Source organism: Vidua macroura, chromosome 2, assembly GCF_024509145.1.
Source record: "Vidua macroura isolate BioBank_ID:100142 chromosome 2, ASM2450914v1, whole genome shotgun sequence".
In the NCBI taxonomy this organism is placed as follows: Eukaryota; Metazoa; Chordata; class Aves; order Passeriformes; family Viduidae; genus Vidua; species Vidua macroura.
This window is the reverse complement of record NC_071572.1, coordinates 78,866,075-78,886,642: the sequence shown is the minus strand read 5'-3', so window position 1 is coordinate 78,886,642 and position 20,568 is coordinate 78,866,075. Positions and strand designations below refer to the sequence as shown.

The following is a 20,568-nucleotide window of genomic DNA, read 5'->3' as shown; positions in this document are numbered from 1 at the left end:
ATTATTGTAAAATTCAGAATTTAAATTCAGATAAGCAGTTTAATACAACAACAGGTTATGTACGGTGTTTCTACTCATTCAGTAATAAAACATTCCATATTATATAAATTATTTTAATTTGGAAAATTTGATTATGTAACTACTAAAAGCAAGGAATCTTCATAAGTGCCCTTTCTTGTGACATTTTTTATTTTGTATAATATATGCTACTAGTTCCATTGCAGAACTATTCATTGTCAGTCGAATTCTGAGATTGGTAGTTGTGACAGCATGCCCAGGGAATACTGCTGACATGAATATCCCTTCAGAAAGTGCTTGTGTTCCAGCTCTGACAATGAAAACTGCTACCAGAGTTGTGGTGAAAGGGAGATATTCATAGTGCTAGGAGAACAGAAGGAGAGGGAAAGAGAGGCATGTGAACAAGTGGACTTGATAAAGCAAGGCTGATAAAGAAACAAAGGACTGGAAAAGGAGCAACTGCTGGTTTGATTTGCAAGAACGTAAAAGACAACCTGTAGCAAGGGATGTAGTAAGTAACTGGTGATAGAGAGCCCTGTATCTACTTAGGTATACATTACATTACATATATATATATGTATATATACACACACATATATATGTGTATATATGTATAGACATGGGCCTGAATGCTACCCCTGGACAGCATTGTTGCTGTCAAAAACCCAACTTGTTTTTTTTATTTCAGAACTGTTACAAGCTTGTCACAAGTGACAAGTGCCAGTGAACACACAATGCTTTGTAAATTATTCATCTCTATATTTTTTTTCCTTCACTTCTAGCACAAGTATAAAAAAAAAAAAAGCAAAAAAAAAAAAAAAAAAAATGGAAGAGAGTAAGAAAAAGAAGAAACCAGAAGAGCAAGTTCAAGAGCCTGAATCAGATTTACCAGAAGCCTTACTAGAATATCAGTAGGTTAAATATATTTTAACTTTTCACTCATATAGAATATGTGAATAAAGAAAGCAGATAACAAAGACAGCTTACACAATTTAGAGTCTGAGCTGATTGTTTTGAGGTTTCGAGGTTATTTCAGAAAGGTATACTTTTTAAACTGTAGCTGTAAGAAAGCAATTCAATGGGTCAGAAATTCTTTGCCATTAGGCTATAACTTGGCAAAAATATTAAAACCAAAAAGAGGTGACATTTTTTCTGTTAGTAGCAAGCTTTTGATCAGCATATGCTGAAGTTGCAAGATCACATTTGACTGTATTTTTTAGGATTCCTTGGTGTTCGCGGAGGTTTGTTGTCACTAGCCAGAACCTCAAGACCTACAGTTCCTTGGTGCAGCTGAGAGCAGAGCACAAAGTGTTTTATTTTGAAAGTAAGAGATGGATAAATTAAAGGTCTCTTAAAATCAAGCAGAGAAAAATAAAAGACAAGGGGGAAATATCTGAAGCAGTTACAAACCAGTCCAACTTATTTGATTTCTAGACTCTTGAGTAAATGATGAAAAGGAGAAAAAGTAAGCTTCATGACTTTCATCTAAGAGACAGAAACTGAAGGGGAAATACCTCAGGAACACCCAATATCCAACAATTATCAGCGTTTAGGGAGCAAGGAGTAATGCCTTGGTCTGGAAATGACAAGTGGAGTAAGCAAACTGAAAAGTATGCTCCTATAGTTGTAGTGAGATCTGTATGAGTTCACAGGGTTTATGTGAGATTTTTCTGTTTCATTTTACAGAGCACAGAGTAGTGAAATAGCCTAGATTTAGCTGAATCATATAACAAACAAATACCTTCTGAAAAGTCCAAAACCTACTCACCTATTTTGTGAAGGAATAAGGAAACTGTATTAGTGGGCTGGGAGAAAAACTGCACCACTTTCTGATAAAATTATTGCTATGCATATGCTGATATCCAAGCAAATGACTCATTTGTCTGGAGAGTCTTCCACTGAAATAGGTGCTTCACTGAAATGGAATATGTAGTTTCTACAGCAACAGTAGGGGAAAAAGGGAAGAAAAGTATTCTTCTTGCTGTTTTTATCTTTCTTCCACTCTCTTCTCTCTTCCTCTCCCTTTCTTTCTCTTCACCTCTGTAATCTCTGTAACTTCTCTGTACTATTTGACTGATCAAAGGTGGATAACCATACGAGTGAATAGCTGTCACATTCCACTTTAGGATTTATCAAGTTTGTAGTATTTAGCTTCCATTCCTGTTTTTTATTTCCTTTCACTGAAGAATGGTCACTGTTCCTGGGGAGTTATTTTGCATTTTCATTAAAGTTCTCCATTTCAGCACTTCTTAGGAACAACAATCTTATTATGTACTTTTGCTATGGCCATGACCACTGTACCCCCATATCTCTGGTCTAGCCTCTCTCTAACTAATATCCTTCTACTTAATAGAAAACCTGAAGAATACATTGGAGCACACTGACACCAGAGGATGCAAATTTAATAACCTGCAATTTGCATGATTCAGTGATCCAAACGTAGCAAATTAACTAGGAAATAGCTGAAAGCAATAGAGAAGGGAAAAAACTCCCAAAACCACAAAAAAAAAAAAAAAACAAAAAAACAAAAAAAACAAAAAAAAAACAAAAAACAAAAACAAACAAACAAACAAACAAAAAAAAAAACAAACACCACCCCAAACTAAAAACTGAAGGAAGAACTGTTAAAAGAATAAAAGACTTTGTGATAATTATAGTAGTTGCCTCTATTGCACCATAATATGAATGAATGCTGGGAACAGAGGTACAGAGTACTAGAGCAATATTTTCTGGAGCACAAACTATCTTGTCCTGAAAGTGACCTGTGCAACAGGTCAGCTAAACCTCATGCCAAATGAACAAACCAGCTCCAGCCTCTCAGGAGGCTACACAGGAACAGTATAACCAAGGAGTCTGCTGCTCTGTAGGGGTATGAAATCCAAACTAACATCTAGGCCCAGATGTATGTGGGAAATAATTTCTTTATGTGTAGTAAGCAGACAGTGGTATTTACCCAAATGAGTCAAGCAATATAATATGAAAATAAACATTTTTTGTAGTATTTACATCTAACCTAGCTTAAATAGCATTTCTTTCTCTAATGTTTTTGTAAGAATGTCTCTTTCTTCACTCTCTCTTCATAGCATTGTGGCAAAAGAAGCAACAATTGCACGGGTTTTGTTTCATCTGAAAGGATTGGAAGAAAAGATCAAAGAAAACATTAAAAAGGTAAGTGACTATGCAACAAATTTTATTTGTGGTATTCTTACTCATAAATTCAGTTTTATTCTTTCCATTTGAATACTACATACTTTAAAATTAGTTATTGCAGTGAATTTATTACAGTCAATGAAACTAGTGAGTCACTTTATGTGCTGAAAGTTAAAGTGTTATCTGAATTAAATGTGACATGTAGCAGAAATGTCCTAAATATAACATGCTAAAAAGAAGCTGCAGGAGTAGAGCATTACAGAATAGGACAGAGCTATAAGGTAAAGTGAGTTCAGTGCAGGTGCTTTCTAATGCACTAGAGATGCTTATAAGCACCTACCTATTTAATGGAATCACAGAATTGTTAAGGATGGGAAAGACTTCTCAAATCATCAAGTCCAGCTGTTTAACCCAGCACCACTGTGTTCATCACTAAACCAGGTCCACAAGTGCTACATCCACATGTGGCACTTCAACCCTTTTGAACACTTCCAGGGATAGTGATTCCACCACTTTCCTGGGCAAAGAGTGCCCTTTATTCCAATGCCTCACCACCCTTTCAGTGAAGAAATTTTCCCTAATATCCAATCTAAACTTGGCACAATTTCCTTTTCCTCTTGCCCTGTTACATGTTACCTGGGAGGAGAGACCAACCTCCACCTGGCTACAAAGTTATTCCAGGTGGTTGTAGAGAGAAATAAGATGCCACCTGAGACTCCTTTTCTCCAGACTAAACATCCCCAGCTGCTCCACATCAGACTTGTGCTCTAGTCCTTTTATCAACTTTGTTGGCCTTTGTTATCTTTCTCTGCAGCAAGCACAGGACAGCAAGCCCTTTTTCAGTAGGTACTTTTCCTGCAGTACATCCTTTTAACCAGTCCTACAAATATTCTTCAATATTTTAATGCATGAAGAATAAATGGTATAAATTTCATTTTTGTCAGTAGTATTAGGAGACCTAACCAAGCACTGAGAATTGTTGAGCTTCTTTGAATCACTTCTGAAGTAATGGAATTACACAGATTTCTGTGAGAATCTAGTTATTGCTGAAAACTTAGTTACAATAAAAATTGAATAAAAGAGAAAGACCATCATGCTATGTACTAGCTGTGATTTCTAGCACTGATTGATAAAGACACACTTTCTCATGGATTAAGAATTGTTTTGGGTAATTTTTAGAACAAGGTTGTGTAACTACTGATCTCGCCTGAGTGACACTTTAAAGAACTGTGCATATGAGCTGTATATAAACAGCCATAATATGGCATCTGATAACTGTGAGCAGTGAACTTTGAAAATAGATATTAGAGAGTTACCTATTGAAATTAATTGAAAATGCTCAAAAAATCCTTATTCTGGATCATGTTGCAGCCTGCATTTCATAGCAGTGAAACATTGAAACAATGTCTCTCTGTCCTTCCCATGCTGATGCTTGCCCTGCTTTTATAAGCATCCATATGTTTAGCTTTCTGTGGTACTTCTTTCAGTCTTGAAGCCTGAATGGTGTTTCATTTGTGGCTTGACTATCACTGGAAGTGGCAATTGCTCTTCTTTCTGCAGGCATCTGAAGGCTTTTATGATTATTGTTGAGTCTTATGTCTCTTGTGGTTATACTGCTGGATCGGAGGGCGTTTCGACTGCCTTGTTCAGAGCAACCAGCATAGGTTTGCGACCCCTCAGTGGGTCTCCCCAATTTGTTTGAGGGTTACTGACAGCCAGTGCCCGTGAAAGGCTCATACTGACAGCTTATGGAATAATGTTCTTTATTAACATAAAGTTGTGACAGATTGAGTTTTGAGGATTTTCAGTCAGAGTATCTCTCTGCAAAAACATGTTCAAAGCCACACACAGACAAGCTCTAATCCAAAGTATTCAGTGCCCACAGAGCATGGTTCTAACCCAAAAGGTGTCCCTATGGGGGAGAAGACAGGTTCAGTCTCACAACTGATCCTAGCAGTTATGATGGACTTCCCAAACTTCTCCCCATTCCTAACTTACTGTCATACTGTATGCTTAGGTGGAACTTGAGTGACTCTAGTCATTCATCTTCTCCTCTCTCCCCTGGCTGACAGGTGCTGTGCGGTTTGTCAGCCACAGAGTGCCATTGAGTTCCCCTCCCTGCAAAGATTTCTATGAAGCCCGGTCACGGTGTCTCCACTCTGTTCCATCCCCCTTAGCAGGGGCTATGGTTGCAGATTGTAGAGCATCATCATGGATTAGGTTTCGAGCATGCCAACTGCATTCCATTAAGAGAGTAGCAGCTGCATTTTACTCTATAATTTCCATCCCACTACAACTTCTGTTAGGATGTGAATACAACTTCCCAGTTTCCTCTAATTTTACCCCCAGCTCTCTTTCTACAGTTATTCCCCCAATTCACTGCTAGTTCATGGTCTTTCAAGGACTCCATATTTTAGATTGAGCAGGGTACTTTAAGGCATGGGTGAAGTGCTACAGTTCTAATTTATGTTTTGACAGTGCTTTGAGCTCCATTCTTTATTTCCTGCTTAATGTTTCTGAGCATTTAGAGTTAATCCTAGAAGTGAAGAATGCTTGAGACTCTTTCTACTGCCTACTAACTGTTGCTTACTTATTACTTGTTTGCTCCTGTATGGTATCCTTTGGGAGCAAACATACACAATCAGTAATCTCAAACAATCTGAGTGTCACTAGAGAGGGTAATGGCCAAGGGTTATGATAACAGTTGTGGAATCAGGAGGTAAAACGAATTTCAGTTCTAACAAGATTCTTTGCTGTGGTTATATGCAAGTGACCTGATTGTCTCATGATTTTTCTATATGAAGATGGTACATTCTCATGAAGAATGTTGACATGAAGCAAATAGCTCCTACTTATAAACATTGTTATTAAATTATCTACAAGCACCTTTCTTTCCAGGCAATGGAGGATTATCGGTGGGCTGTACTAAGTACAGCTGTCCTTTGTCTCTCATTTCCTTCCAGTGGTCTTGAAGTCACTGAGGAAGTATCTGAGCCTTGCAAATTCTGCCCTCTGCTCTAATCTTTCAGAATATGAAGAACAGGTGCTTAGCTGGGTGTTCTTGCATTTCATCTGGCACTAGGCCAGATTTTACTTATTTTGCTTAAATTTGTCACTTTGAAAACATGTTAATATCAGCTGTGTCTTCTTTTTTAGAATGTTCTTCTGAAGGAAGAACAGAAGGTGCTTATCAGGCGCTTAGTAAGGCAAATAGAAGAAAAGGAGAAAAAACGAGATGAGAAGGAGGTTGTAACCAGGGATGATGTGGAAGAGTCACTGAAAGCAGTTTTTCAGTTTGTGAAGGACAAAGAACAAGTTATTCAAGGTATGTTGTGCATTGGGAAAGTGTGGTTTGCAGTTTACACACTTGGGATTGAGTATGTGTTGTTGTTGTTGTTGTTTTGCAATTTAAGTAGAGATTCAACTTCTTTGTTGTATAAAAAGTATAAAACTATTCCTCTCCCAAAATTGGGTCTCAATTTAGTATGAGAATGTGGAGGGCCTATAAATCAATCTGTCCCTTCCAAGTGATGTATAGTATTGTGCAAGTGCAGAAGCTTCCTCTTTTTTGAAACTCATGAAAGTCCTAAGCAGTGGCTCTACTGAAGATTGAAAATAAAAATTATTGATGGCAGGAAAAAAGATCAGTTTTGAGTGTTGAAAATTCTGGCTGCCATCCCTGTGACTTTCTGTGGGAGACATGTGACCTTGGTTACAACATTTTGGTGAGAACAGTTGTCTCTCTTTGGAAGAATAAGATCAAGCTGTTTTCAGCAGTGATGGTGACCCTTGAAACTATGTAAGGTCATCAGGTTGTAATGTTCTGTAGTGTAGAAGAATCCCCCTTCCTTTTCCATTCCCTGTGAAAGCGCCTTTTTTAAACATGTTGACACTGTAAGAATTATCAGTTCAATAAATCAGTAATGAACTTGTCTTTGACATTCTTATTTTAATAGATCTGCGCTCCCAAATTGAAGAAACTAAGAAAAAAATTGCAGAAAAGCAGCGTGAGAGAGATTATTGGTTGGAGTACAAAAATGTCGGAAGTAAAATACATGCTGAGAGGATTAGCACTCTGGAAAAAGATATTGCAGATGTCAAATATGAACTTGAAAGAACTGAAGGTCAGTTTACAGCTGGTGTAATGCAAGTCTTACAGGGCCTTTGCATATTGCCTGCAGGAATTAAATGATAAAATTCATTTTAGATCAAGGTCTAGTAACTTGTATCAACTTTTCTAGTAATTTCCATGAACTTTTCTCAGTGCACCTAAGATGGGCTGCATAATCCTGAAAAATATAAGGACTCCCTTTCTTTATTTCTCTCTCTGTAGAAGTTCCTTTATTAAGAAATTGATACAGAAATGATGACACTTCAAGAAACTGATAAGCTGGTCCTTTGATTGTTTTCTTGTAAAATAGAGGCAACCAATTAAAAAAAATGTTACTGAGAAGGATAGCAGTTTTTTGTAAAAATAAATCTACACATATTTAGGTCACCTACACAGAGGGCTCCCTTAGCAGTCATACTTGAAAATGTTGACTCTGCTGTTGTTAGTTCTCATCATCTACAAGCACTTCACATATTGAAAGCTCCTTTGACAGGAAAGTAGTATGAGCTCATTCTTGGAACAGTTTTTTCTGTTGAGTGCACTGGTTTACATGCAGGACTAGGGGGAGCTCTTTAGCCAGTGGTCTGGGCCTTTCCTCCTAGTTACACAGTGTGAGGTCCTGCAAAATTGCTGGTACAGACACAGACACATACTGGGAACTGTTTCAGCACTGTCACAGCAGTGGAATTAATTTGAGAGCTTATATATTGTGGTGCTGAGTGCTTTACAAAGATTTCTTTATTACTGCATTATTTTAAAATAATTTAAATATTTTGCTGTTACATAACCCATGCTTCCAACAGGATAAGGATGTCCTGGTTTTCTTTCTTCATGTCCCTCTCAGTATGCGTGACTGCAGCCAAGCAGCTGGTAGTAACAGGCAGTGACACTGCTCTAAGGGTCTCTGTATATTCTGTGCCAGCCATTACCAGGCATCAGCTACTGTGAATAAGAGCCAGCCAGCTATCTTTTTGTCTCTCAAAACATATTTTACCACCATTGAGATCTGCTCTGTGATTTCTACATTTCCAGATAGCTTGTCATATATCCACGTCTGTAGTCAGGAGAGGTTGGGGTTTTTTCATTATGCATTTTCTATGTTCTTAATTGATTTAAAACTTCACCATATAGCTGCTGAAATATGAAATGAAAAGGAGAATGGGCTGTTATATAGAATGTCAGTAGGGACAGGCAGTCTGACCTCTCACATGTCACAGGGTACAGAATGTTGTGGTTTAACAAAAATTCATGGTCCAACAGAAGTGTATTTATTGAAAGTCATGTTATAGTGGTACATATATAAGTGGCCTACATAAAATACTGGAAAATGATGCTGACAGTACTGGATGTTTACCATACTATTTTGCTTAACTCCGTAAAACTGAACCTAGGAAGTGTCTGGGGAGTACAGCCTTCCAGCAGAAATCTATCAAGCTTTCAGAGAGAGGCAGCAACAAATTTGGCTTGCTCACACCTTGAATACGTAACAAGCTTAGAGAATAAACATAGGTGATCAGGTTTCTGTCTCTTTGTGTGCCATTGAAGGGCTTGGAACTGGCACAGTTCATGTTTTCTGGTGGTGACATTTTAAGCAAAACAGCTGGAGAGGAAGAAAAAGAGAGCCACACATTTAGGTGATGTGTGGGGAAAACAGTGTTGCAGTGAGAGGATTAGGGAAGATAGTCTCTTTAGGAACTGTTCAGACACACAGTTTCTCCTTTTTCATTCTCCAAGTACAAATCAGGTTATTTAGCTGTCTGAAATAATAAGAGTGAATTCATTATAGTATGGAAGTACTTCCTTTTCATTCTGCCAAGCCTAGATGGTGGAGTCCAGCTTCCACAGTGTTAAATTGTCGCCGCAGGCCCCTAGCCGGGCAATAATTAGCATTGACACCATGATTCTCAGAAGGCCGATCTATCACTTCATTATACTAATTAAGAAACCCATCACCCTTACAGACAGTCATGATACAGGTGGACCCAATTGGTCCTTCCATCTACACATCATCACCACTGGCCAATTAAGAAATCACACTTTGGTAAACAAATCTCCCTAACACATTCCACATGTTCACAACAAAAGGTGCAGCAAGTGAAGATAAGAATTGTTTATCATTCTTTTCTCTGATCTTCTCACAGAACGATGCCTGGGAAAGTTATGTGTTGCTCTCTGTGGCCAGAGAGCTGCTGCCACATTAAATTAATAATTAATGCACTACTAATACATCTTTCAGATTTGATTGCCTTTGACTCCACAGTGCATCCATGAGCAGATATTCGTTTACAGCTAGATCAGAAATAGGCTGTCTGCAACACAAGTGCAGTGAAAGACTGAATTTCAGCCCTTTGAAACAAGTGTGCTGTGCCTTCCTTCACAGAAAATTACTACAATCTCATTCATTCCTTCAGAAGGAGGAAATATCAAGCAGAAGTGAGCTGTTTAGAAGAGCAAAAACAAAAGAACTTAAGGGAAGGATGAAATAATTAAATAGCAAATGACTAGAACATGAAGCCAAACCAGTTCAATGTAGGACACACTTTCTAAATAATGACCACAAGTAATGATAGAAGCAAATCATCGTGGCAATTGCCACATTCTCCATTTTCTCCTGCTGTCAAATTAGAACCTTAGAGCCTTAGATAAGTCAGAAAATTTATTAGGCATGTTATAATAATTATCTGAAAAAAATTCACATGGATAAGGAGATCCAATATGCTTCTATGTCAAAAAAATTAATTTTCTAAGCAAATCTCTCATATGGCTCCAGAACCTCTGCTATTGATAGAGACAAAATTTAATGTTAAGATGCCAATATTTTAGCAGAGAATTGCTTAGATCACTGCTCAGTTAGCAGTGAATTGCTCAGCTGTTGCAGTTGTGAACAGAAATATGTAAGCCACTTCCAATTTCTAGTTTTGTAGTTAACACTACTGTTCTTGGGGTTTAGAAGGACAATTTCTTTGGAAAAGGATATTTGAATCCTTTTCTGTGGAGCATCTATGCAGGCGACACTTGCTGATAAGTTGCCGTTTAGTAATGACATATCAGTTATCTATCTGTTATCAGGAAAAATTGATGGCAAATAATGATTTCTGATTTCCCTGGTTTTTTGTTTTGAAGAATATTATAGAGAAGCTTTGAAAGTTGTGAGAGAAGAAAATCAGAAACTGTTTGACAGGCACATGAAATTACTCAGTGAAGAAGCTCTTAAGGTATTCTTTTTGCTTTTTTTTTTAAAAACTGCTAACTGCGTTATAGTTGGGATACATGTACTCTGCATTATTAATTATTTTAACACATATTAAGACTTCAAACTTTTCTAATAAATTGAGAGTAAAATAACCTGTAAATCCTGGTACATATGGATTTGGTTATTGCCATACATACATGTACTTTTTTTTTTCTTTCCACCAGGATAATAATGGATAGATGTGAGGGCATTTTACAAAGAAGGCACAGGAAACTGGGGCACCATGCACTGACAAGGCTTGTTTGAGAACATGTTGCTTTTGCCATGGCCTTGATTTTGACATTTATACAGACTTCAAAAAGCAGTAACATACAAAGAGATTGCATGAAAATATACATCGATTTGAAAAAAAAAAAAAAAAAGGTTTCACTGCATTTGTAAAGTACAACATGTTTAAAATGCCACAATAGTGCAGTCTCAGGAAAATGTAGGTTTATTGATTCACTATGTTTTTTGTCATCTCTGCCAGCTCTGATTTGAAAGCATGGTTTACAAGTAGCTCTAGTGACAACTTCTTACTTTCACAAAATGCAAAGCATACTTCAGTACAAACCACTAGGCCCATTAGGTGTTTAAATTCCCTGACTTCAGTGCTGGAATTTCCAGTCATGTGAGAACATAATCCAGAGGACTGTGTTTATGGTGATCTACAGGGCATCTTCCCTCCCCACTTCTTCCTTCCCACTTTACTGACATCAATAATTAAATTGTAGCCTTGGGTCATTAGCACAGACCTCTACATGCTTAGGTCACTTGTTGTAGAGCAGTACTGGCTCATTTGGGATTTTACTTGGGGTTCTTAATAGCTGAAGGTTTGATTTTCTAAAAGCAGTAAAACTTGAGCAGTACTGGGAACATAGAAGAATTTGTTAGGCAAAAAGGGAAATGTCCTATTTTAATATGGGAAATAAAAAAATATTGGTAAATTGTTTGACATATAATCTGCTCTAGGAAGGATGATAGAGGAGAAACATCTGGCCTTGTGAACTAAATCCCCTTGTAATCCCTCAGGGGATGCTGCAGTCTGTTGTGTGGATGTGTCTTAATTATTTCCTGCTAAAGAGCAGAAGGTTCTTCTTTATAGTGTGCAGGACTGTCAAAGTGTTGCTCTCCAATGAGATTATCTTAAATTGTGTTTTCTCAGAATGCTGTGGGATACTTAGACAAAAACTGTCGCAGAGAGATTGAAGAGAATGAGTGGCTAAAAGAAGAGGTAAGAGGATCACTTGCCTGCAGTTTATGTTTGAAATACTGTGGCCTATGGTCAGAACTGTTTCCAGTCATGGGCCTCGGAAGACTTCTGTTAGCAAAGGAGAGCAATTTTCCAGTAATTAATCTGTAATCCTGAGCAGCAAACAGTGCAATGTGGCAAATAAAGGTAAGAGGTGAACATCTGCTTTCACAAATGGAGAACCCCCTTTCCTACCCAAGCTGTTACATAAAGGACTACAATGTACCATACAATTAAGGATTTTTATCTGTGGAGATTGAGATGCTATAAAGGATCAACCAGGTAAGTAGCTGAAGAGGGGAAGTTTGAATTGCATTAAATTTCTAGTGCTGCTGTATTGAAAGAAAATGGATATGGATGTTGGAAACATGTTCTGAGAAATGGCTTGAGACAACATTAAATGGAAGGTCATAAAGAAACCATGGGGACTCTACACTGAAGAGAGGAAAATCAAAATCATATATGGTTGTAATTAATTGCTTGATAGCTTTTATACTGCCCATTAATGACAATTTAGAGCTATATATTAGGTATCTGTAATTTTCTTGACAAGGAAAAATTTTTGTGCCAAATTTAGGAAACTAATTTTTTCCATAGTGAAAGTTTGATTTTATTTATTCCAGTCAATATAGGTTCTTTGTTTCAATCAAATATAAGCATGAGATTGGTAGGTGAAATGCCTTTCCTCACTTTTAGAGCCTCACAGTTGAGAACTGAGCAGAACTTTTTGGGAATTTAGTAAATGTACTTCTTACTTTTTCCATGCCACATCAACAAACCTGGCAGAGGTTTCTTCATTTTAGTTACTAATTTAAGGTACTTGCCAGTATGCAGGGACACAGCTTTCCTTCTTCCCCTTAATGAGCTCTAAGCATGCATCTTTAACTTTCCAGGGAGGGTGTCCAAACCACAGCTTCTGAAGCAATGAGGGTAGGGAAATGAAGTGGGAAAGAATTAATGTTTTATTCTGTATAAACAAACAGGAGCTCAAATCTACACATCCCATCACTGAATGAGTATGAATTCTCTTCCCTTCTCCCTGTCTTACTGAACACTTACAGTTTTTTACACACATTAGCAGTGCCAAGAAGAAAGCACTTTGGAGTACTCTTATGTCCTGACAGGCCCTCACCTCAGAGCTGAGGGATTTGGATTTCTTTCCTTTCAACACGAAGTTTCCTATGTTATGAGTTACTTTTCTATGTTGCTACTTGCCTATGTTATGAATTACTGCTTTCAATTTTGGGGGAAAACAAAACTATTATCACTAACTTCTCCAGTCCTCTGAATTCATCCATTCATTTTCTCTGCTTTTCGTACATGGATGAAATATTTTCTCTCAGACTAATGTTTATATGTAGCTGACAGACTGTTTCAGTATTTCCTTTGGGGGTGATAAACCAAAAAATTTAGTTTTGTCTCAGGTTTTTGTTTTTTTTTAAAGCTTGGCCACTGAACTGAAAAATAACTTACCAAAATAGCTCTAGATTAGTTACCTCCAAAATTAAAACAGATTTGGAGACTTCAGTCACATTTTTCCATGGTTACTGTGTCACACCAAGATGGTGCAAAGCTGCATCACCTCACTGTGCCAAGCCACATCCTGTTACTGGTTAATTTCCAGTCATTTTCACCTTTTTAATCCTTGGGAGAAGTTGGAACTAGTTTTAACTGCAAATTTGGATGATTATAGCTGAGTTAATTTGATTTTGATGAGAATGGACGCTTTCAGATCACTTGGTACTTCTCTTGAGCATGTGCATATGGCTAAGGTTTCTGGGAAGATATTGTTTCCATAGTACATTCCCCTCTCCAGTGAAGGGGGTAAGAACTTGCTGGTACTTATGCAACAGTGGGAGGAATTGTGGGAACTGAATAACCAGCATCCTTTGGTCAGTGTATCTCCACAGTGATAAGGGGCAATTACCAGTCTGAAAGCAAGTAGTACCTGGGGCTTAGCCAATGTCACAGAACCATAGAACATCCTGAGCGGGAAGGGGCCCACAAGGATCATTGAGTCCAACTCCTGGTCCTGCAAAGCCCCACTGAGAGCATTGTCCAAATGCTCCTTGATCTCTGTCAGCCTTGGAGCTGTGACCGTTTCCCTGGGGAGCCTGTTCCAGAGCCCCACCACCCTCTGAGGGAAGAAATGTTGTGGTAACATGGACTGAAAACTTCGCTAATTCTGGGTAAGAAGGTTTTGTGTATAAGAAGTCATTAGTAAAACAACACTTGCTAAGTAAGACCCTGACTTAACCTCTGCAAAGCTTTTCCTCTCTCAAAGCTCTGATGTGAAAGCAAAAGAGAAAAATCCAGAGTTCCTGTCTAGCAGACCTGTTTGACTATACAAGAAGGTTTTGCTGTCAGGGTTGCATAGCCCAAATGTGTGGCTGTGATTGACACACATGGGCAGTGGCAGTAAAAGAGTTCTAATAAAGGTGTGAAAGAACTAGAGAGCCTTTCCTTTTGTCTGAAGATGGTGTCAGTATGTTTCCTCACCAAATGTCCAATCTTTCTGATACAGCTGCATTTTTCTTACGTATGTGCTGGTAAGGTAGTTGCTATCAAAGCTTTCCAAAATTCTAAGACTTTCTTTTCTTCTTTTTTTTAATTGTCAACAGGTTAAGATCTACCGAAAGGAAGAAAGGGATTTGAAAGCTTCTGTCCAGCTCCTGGAAGAAGAAAATGCCAGTTTAGTGGCAAAACTGATTGATATCAAACTTCAGCATCTAAGAGTATCAGGGTAAAATAATGCTTTTATGGACTCAAAAGTAATTAATTTTTTTTAAAGATAATGCTCCTGTCTGCCTCTAGAGCTATTTGGGCTCTCCCACATCAAAGCCAAGGTAATTTCCTAGTTGAGGAAAGACAGGATTTGACTGAGTATATATGGGAGTAGTATCTCTGAAGGATGACAGTAACATTGTGACTTCCCAAGTACCGAATTTCAGGGAAGAAATGGAGTCCTTAATTAATCTACTAAGAACTAACACTATTCACTTTATATCACTGAGGCTTGGAAGTAATTTCTTTGTGTTGCAATTAGATGGTCTCAGCCCCAGCTTTTCAGACTAAGTGCTGAATAATAGATTTTTCCTTTACTGTTTGCAAAATATGTAAGGATGTGAAGATTAATTTGCAAATATATAGGGGGTTTGCAGTCTTGAGTGAAACCAATGACCTGACACTGAGAGAGGAAGAGACCTTGGGAAATGTCTGTCTGCAGGGGTGTCTGTAGTATTAGCTTCTTTTGTGTTGAAATGATTTAACTTTTTCCCTGGAGAAAGATTAATTTAGCTACAAAATGTCAACACTAATGGTATCAAAAGCACAATGCAACAATGTGAGAGATCCATCTTCAGTTTCCAGTCCCAGCTCAGTGATTTTAGCCATATTGCACTAAAAGTTCAAGTCTTAAGAAGTGACCATTTTTCTCTCCTTTCCAGACTTTGGATATCTTTGAAGTGAGAGCTGCCAGCTGTGGTCTGAATCTTGGACTGACTGGAGACTATAACATTTGTTTTCTTTTAGTCTCATGGACATAGTTGAACTAAGGCACTAAGAATAAAAAAGAGCAGCTTATTAGCCACTAAGCTACCTGGCTGCCTCCATGGCATTTTTGAACCATTGCGCTATTCTGCCTTTGTGGCTAAGCAGCAGTGGCTCGCAGAAAGGGTGGCCTCCCCCTCACCCCAAATCATTGCACAGGACAGTTTAGAGAGAAAATTCAGACCCCTGTTTTGGGTTTTACTTTATATTTTTTACTCCACAGGCATTTGTTTCATACAAAGGGAGCTGGCTTGCAAGAACTTCCTAAGGATGAAATGAAAAGGGAAAACAGAGAATATGCAGGTAATGCAAATGTCAGCAGCTTGTAAGAATTGCTAAGTTACTGAACGTTTACAGACTTTTTATTTCCAAAACTTTTAATTCGAACTGTTTGACATAGAGAACACCTTATTTCCCTCTTGATTGCAGCCACCACAGCCATGATAGATTGTAATTTGCATAAGGAGACAAAATCACAATCTATCTGTAGTACAGATTTTAAATTTAAATTTGTTTTAGATTGTGGAATATGATTACTCATCTAGAGCTACCCTGGAATGCAATTTACAGGACTGGCCATCTTTTATGAAGATATGAATCATATCTTAGTCAGTTCTTTACTGATCCATATCATACCTTCACTATAGCTTGTCCCTGAGGGGACATTCTTAAATTCCGTATTGGCTTTCACTTTAAGTGTACACGCACTTTGCAGTCATTCAGCCAATACACCAGAGTTAAATTACAACTAAATCCCTAGCAAGAGCAGATGAAGCTACGTGGAGCTCAACCTGAACTGAAAATTTTGGTAAGCAGTACTGAATTTTGGTCTGAATCTCCACCCCTTCTGGTAAGTGTGGCCAGGTAAAGTATATACCATTAGGCAAGAAGGAACATGAGCCTGTGCTTATCTGTTTAGGACAGTCTGTGTGGATTCCTAAGTATCACAAATTTTATTTTACATCTTTGTGTGAGTAGAAGAAAGAGGATGGAAAAAAGTAGAAGATGATTCTAACATATGTCTTTAATACAAATTTAAAGAGATATGTTAGAAAAATGGAGGTCATACAGTTATGGATATATGAAGAAGTTTGTTGAAGTTCTAATCAGTCCCAGCCATAGGTAGGCCTTTTGAAATCATCAGGCACCAGCAAACATGTTGACAAAGACTTCTGTATTAAATACATGTTTACTTTGAACACCTTTGCTAGACTTACCTGGAGGAGAAGGCTTTGTTCCAATAAGCTGGGTCACAGTCACTGGCAAACCTGTAACTTGGCAGTCCACGTCCAGAATCCTCTATCATCCTGAGAATTAGTCAACTACAGATGTGATCTCTTTAGGGGAGTTATAAGTAGACTAACTGTGTTTCAGGAACTTGTAGTTATGTACCTATAGATACACAAACATGGGTATAGAAGTTTATACTTGGTTTTGCTGCCTTTCTTATTTTTTTTAACTATTCAGGGCTCTACAGGATTTAAGTTGAACTGATAAAAGCTCGTTTTTTCCCTGCCCCCTCCTACAGACCCATTAGTTCTAACTTTCAATGAATTTCAGTCCCTGGGTCTTGATCAGAAATTGTGAACAAAAAAACCACATAAAAAACCCCAATGTAAATGAACATTTGGCTTGAATTGCCAATTAAAAATGCTACCAAGCTGTTCTTTGCATTGCAGGGGCTAAGCCATATTAAAGATTGCAGGCAATGCTCATATCAAGTACTGATTCTGACTTCCATAAGGTTTAACTATTACATACACTTCCATTTTCTTCTCTTTAAAAAGCAAAGACAGATGGAAAGAGCCTCAGAAGTGCCTTTCCAAAGATTCGGTCTAAAACAGATTATAAGAAGCCTCCAGACAGTGATGAAAAAGCATGGAAAAAAATCTTCACTCCAGCCCTGGACAGCTTGTTGTATGAAGATGAAGAGTTCCAGGTATGAGTCAGAGTTATCAGGTCTTCCACTGACACAAACATCTTTCAGTGTGGAGCATGAGCTACTGTTAATACCATTCTATTTCCAGTGGTGTTATGGCATCCCATGTCCTTTACCTGGTGAGCAATTCAGATGTTTGACTGTAGTCCTCTGGTGCTGTTTGGGACAGTTAGGTCACTCCATGTCCTTCAGATGCTGGGCCAAATGAGCACAGGTTCTGTGTTCTACGGACCAGCCTCACGTGGATGTTTTGGATGCCTTCAGGCATCTCTAATACCATGAGGAAGTGTTTTGGCAATTGAATGGTGTCCTGGGTATCATCCCGTGGAGTGTCAGGATGAAATTCCCCTAGAAAGAATTCTGAATGTCACCTAATGAGAGATTACTTGGCTTGGATAGCAATGGACTAGTTCCTTTAGAATGGTGTTGCACAGGAGTATTAAAGGATCAATATTCCTTCAACAGAAAGCCAGGATGAAGGTGTTCCTGGGTACAAACTACAGGGTTGAAGAAACCATGCACATTGGCCTTTCCTGTAGCTGATTGACTCTAACCTAGCAGAAAAGCTTTCCTTTTCTTTCTCCCCCTGAATTAGTCTCTGTTGGGTTGGTCAATTAAGTAGACTCAGAGGAGAAGACCAGAGCCAGTGCAGATGTGGTGGAAGCACATGGCTGGGCTTGGACCTCTCTCTTTTTGGCAGGAGCAAGCTGTTGCATTAGTTTAATTCTTCTCATAGAACTGAAGTTGAGATTAGAATTTGGTTTATAGAGGGGATATTGGTGAAAACACAGAGAAGAAGAGGGCAGCAGGGCTGTAGCATCCTAAAATGAGTTGGCTTGCAAAAGAAGCCCATTATTACTGACTTTATCAAACACAGCCCCAGGGCAGCATATCTACAGTTGCTTTAAAAATAAAAATTGCTGGGTTTAGGTTTTTTTTTTTGGTTTTTTGGGGTTTTTTTTGTTGTTGTTGTTTTGTTTTTTTTTTTTTTTTTTTTTTTTTTTTTTTTGTTTTGTTTTGTTTTTTGTTTTTTTTTTTAAGAATGGTTGCTTTTCTATGAAATTGCAAAGGAAACATATTCTTTCTTCTTAAGGCATACTTAAAATTGGGACCTCTGAAGAGAAAGCTGTACGTGGTTGGAAAAGCTGTGCCTGCTTGTAAGGAACCAGAAGAAATGCCAAGTGGGAGCCACAGAGAAGAGGACACTGTTGGTAAATTAGATGGGCATATCACAGCTAAGATGATCAAGGCCTTATTTAAGGAAAATGTTGATGAAAACTAGACAAGCTGTGCTGTTTATACAGAAATGTAACATTCTCAGTTCATTAAATATTTGCTCTCTTCTGTGTGGCATGGGGCTTTGAGGAAACTATTTCAGAATGCCTGAATCATGATTGTAAGTTTCATGAGAGGTATGTCTGTGTGCAGAGGCTAATTGGAAGGTTCCTTTCCTTACCACTGAAAGAGGTCTTGTACACATGTTTGGGGTATTCAGTCCACATAGCAGCACGTATACCTACTAAAAGGTCTGAGCTAATACTTAGTTTGTGTGGTCTTCACTTCCAGATGTGGAATTCCCTCTTGATCAGACAGTGAATGGGTAAATGCAGGCTGCCATAGAACACAGAACTGTTACAAAATACATAGTGCTCTGCTAAAGCAGAATTAATTTTTGCAAGCATAATTCAACTATTGCTAAAAAATGGGTGTCTGAATGCTTTTTTATCTGCCTCCACAAGATCCCTACTTAAATACATTCAAATTAAAAAAAAAATTAAAACCAATTTAAAACCAGCATAAAAATCTCTAAGGTCTTCAATATTTTGTTTGTTTAGAATTGGCCAAATATATTGTGTAAGCCCTTATCCTTGGTTTGTGGCTGGTCTCTTCGAACATTTATCATAGTGCATTGATGCAGTGGAGGGGCTCCCTTTTGACACCCTCTCAGCAGCACACAACAGGTCCTTCACACGTGTAGGCTCTGACCCATGCATTTCCTCATTAGAAACTTGTGACAGCATTGAATAATCTGATTTAAACCCTTGACAGGATAATCAGCTGTTTGGAATAAAGCTTTTTTAAAAAAACTATGTTTTAAACAACCTGTATCTCTGCGCAGTATCTCAGTGTATCTGTACTTCAGTGCAAACACTTGTTTTTTCAAGCATGCTCAGCTGTTCCTGCCCAGCAGGTGTCTCCTTGGGCTGCAGGTGAGTCCCACTGGTCTCTGGGCTCCACTGACCAAGGTCCTCCAAAGCTGGGATCACAATCAGACAGGTAAAAGTGCCAGACTCCAGGTAAAGGCAGACTCCAGCTCACACTGACTCTCACTTCTCTGCTACGTGGTGAACAGTAAAGCAAGTTTGGATGTGCTCCTGCTGTAACCCAGTGGAATGACTGTGAAGGCTGATGTGATTCCTATGCCTTGAGTGTCCATGGAATGGGGATCTGCTCTTGGGCTGTGTCTGCAGCCCAATAGATGCCTCCCCTTCCTTGCTTTGAGTGCAGCACAAGCCCCATGAAATGGCTGACTTGAAAGAGAGATTAGTTCTGCTCAGTGATTAGTTTAGCTTCTCCTTCAGATGCAGAATTAGAATGTGGCTTATGCTGAATGGCTTTTCTGTTAAAGAAAGACCTCTCCTTCTTCCCACCACTCCCCAGAGGGGATTTACATTTTCTAGTGGTGTAAATGTAGGGCCCATCCCTAGGTTTCTCTTGGCTTACCCCCATAATGCGTAACACCATGTGCAGGACATATGGCAGGACAACAACCTGCACCTTGGAAAAAAGAACCCTTACCTCCTCCAGTCAGTTTAGCCTTTTCCCATAACAGCCTGTGTGGGTGAGAGGGAGTTAAAAAGAAATCCCAAACATGCTAATTAGGGTACAAGCCACAGGCAGCCTGCACAAGCCAGAAGCAACAACCTGCAGCAAAACATATTTAGTGAAGTGTCCCAAATCGCCTTGATTTCTACAGGATTAGCATTAAGGCCACTGTGAGGCTTTCATATGGAGAAAGCCGGGTCTTCAGCCCAAGGCATCTGGATTTGATAAATTTGTTACTTGCAAAATCTCTGAGAAATTTCTCTCTAAAACGGGGCTGATCAGTCACTTTTTGGCAGCATAGCCAGTGCTTCCAAGCCCCACTTGGAGTTCACTACTACAGTTAGAACCAAACTTATGGGAGTCACCCTTGTATTCCCAGCATTATGAAATACCTTTACTGTGTTACTGTTGCACAAGACAACTCTAGGATGCAAGCAAGTGTCCTGGTGTCTCCACAACTGTAATACAAGCTAAGCTTCAATTGAGCTGGA

At 38.6% G+C, this 20,568-nt stretch overlaps 1 protein-coding gene across 1 annotated transcript; it reads left to right on the top strand.

Moving 5' to 3' along the window:
* The first annotated feature begins 654 nt into the window (after window positions 1–654).
* CCDC83 (coiled-coil domain containing 83) lies at window positions 655–18,623 on the top strand. The gene is made up of 10 exons (XM_054004795.1): window positions 655–929; window positions 3,102–3,186; window positions 6,325–6,493; window positions 7,125–7,292; window positions 10,403–10,494; window positions 11,677–11,745; window positions 14,385–14,506; window positions 15,536–15,615; window positions 17,100–17,251; window positions 18,345–18,623. Exons 1-10 carry the CDS (start codon window positions 844–846, stop codon window positions 18,531–18,533), a joined length of 1,212 nt encoding a protein of 403 aa, XP_053860770.1. The 5' UTR covers window positions 655–843; the 3' UTR covers window positions 18,534–18,623.
* The last annotated feature ends 1,945 nt before the right edge of the window (window positions 18,624–20,568 follow it).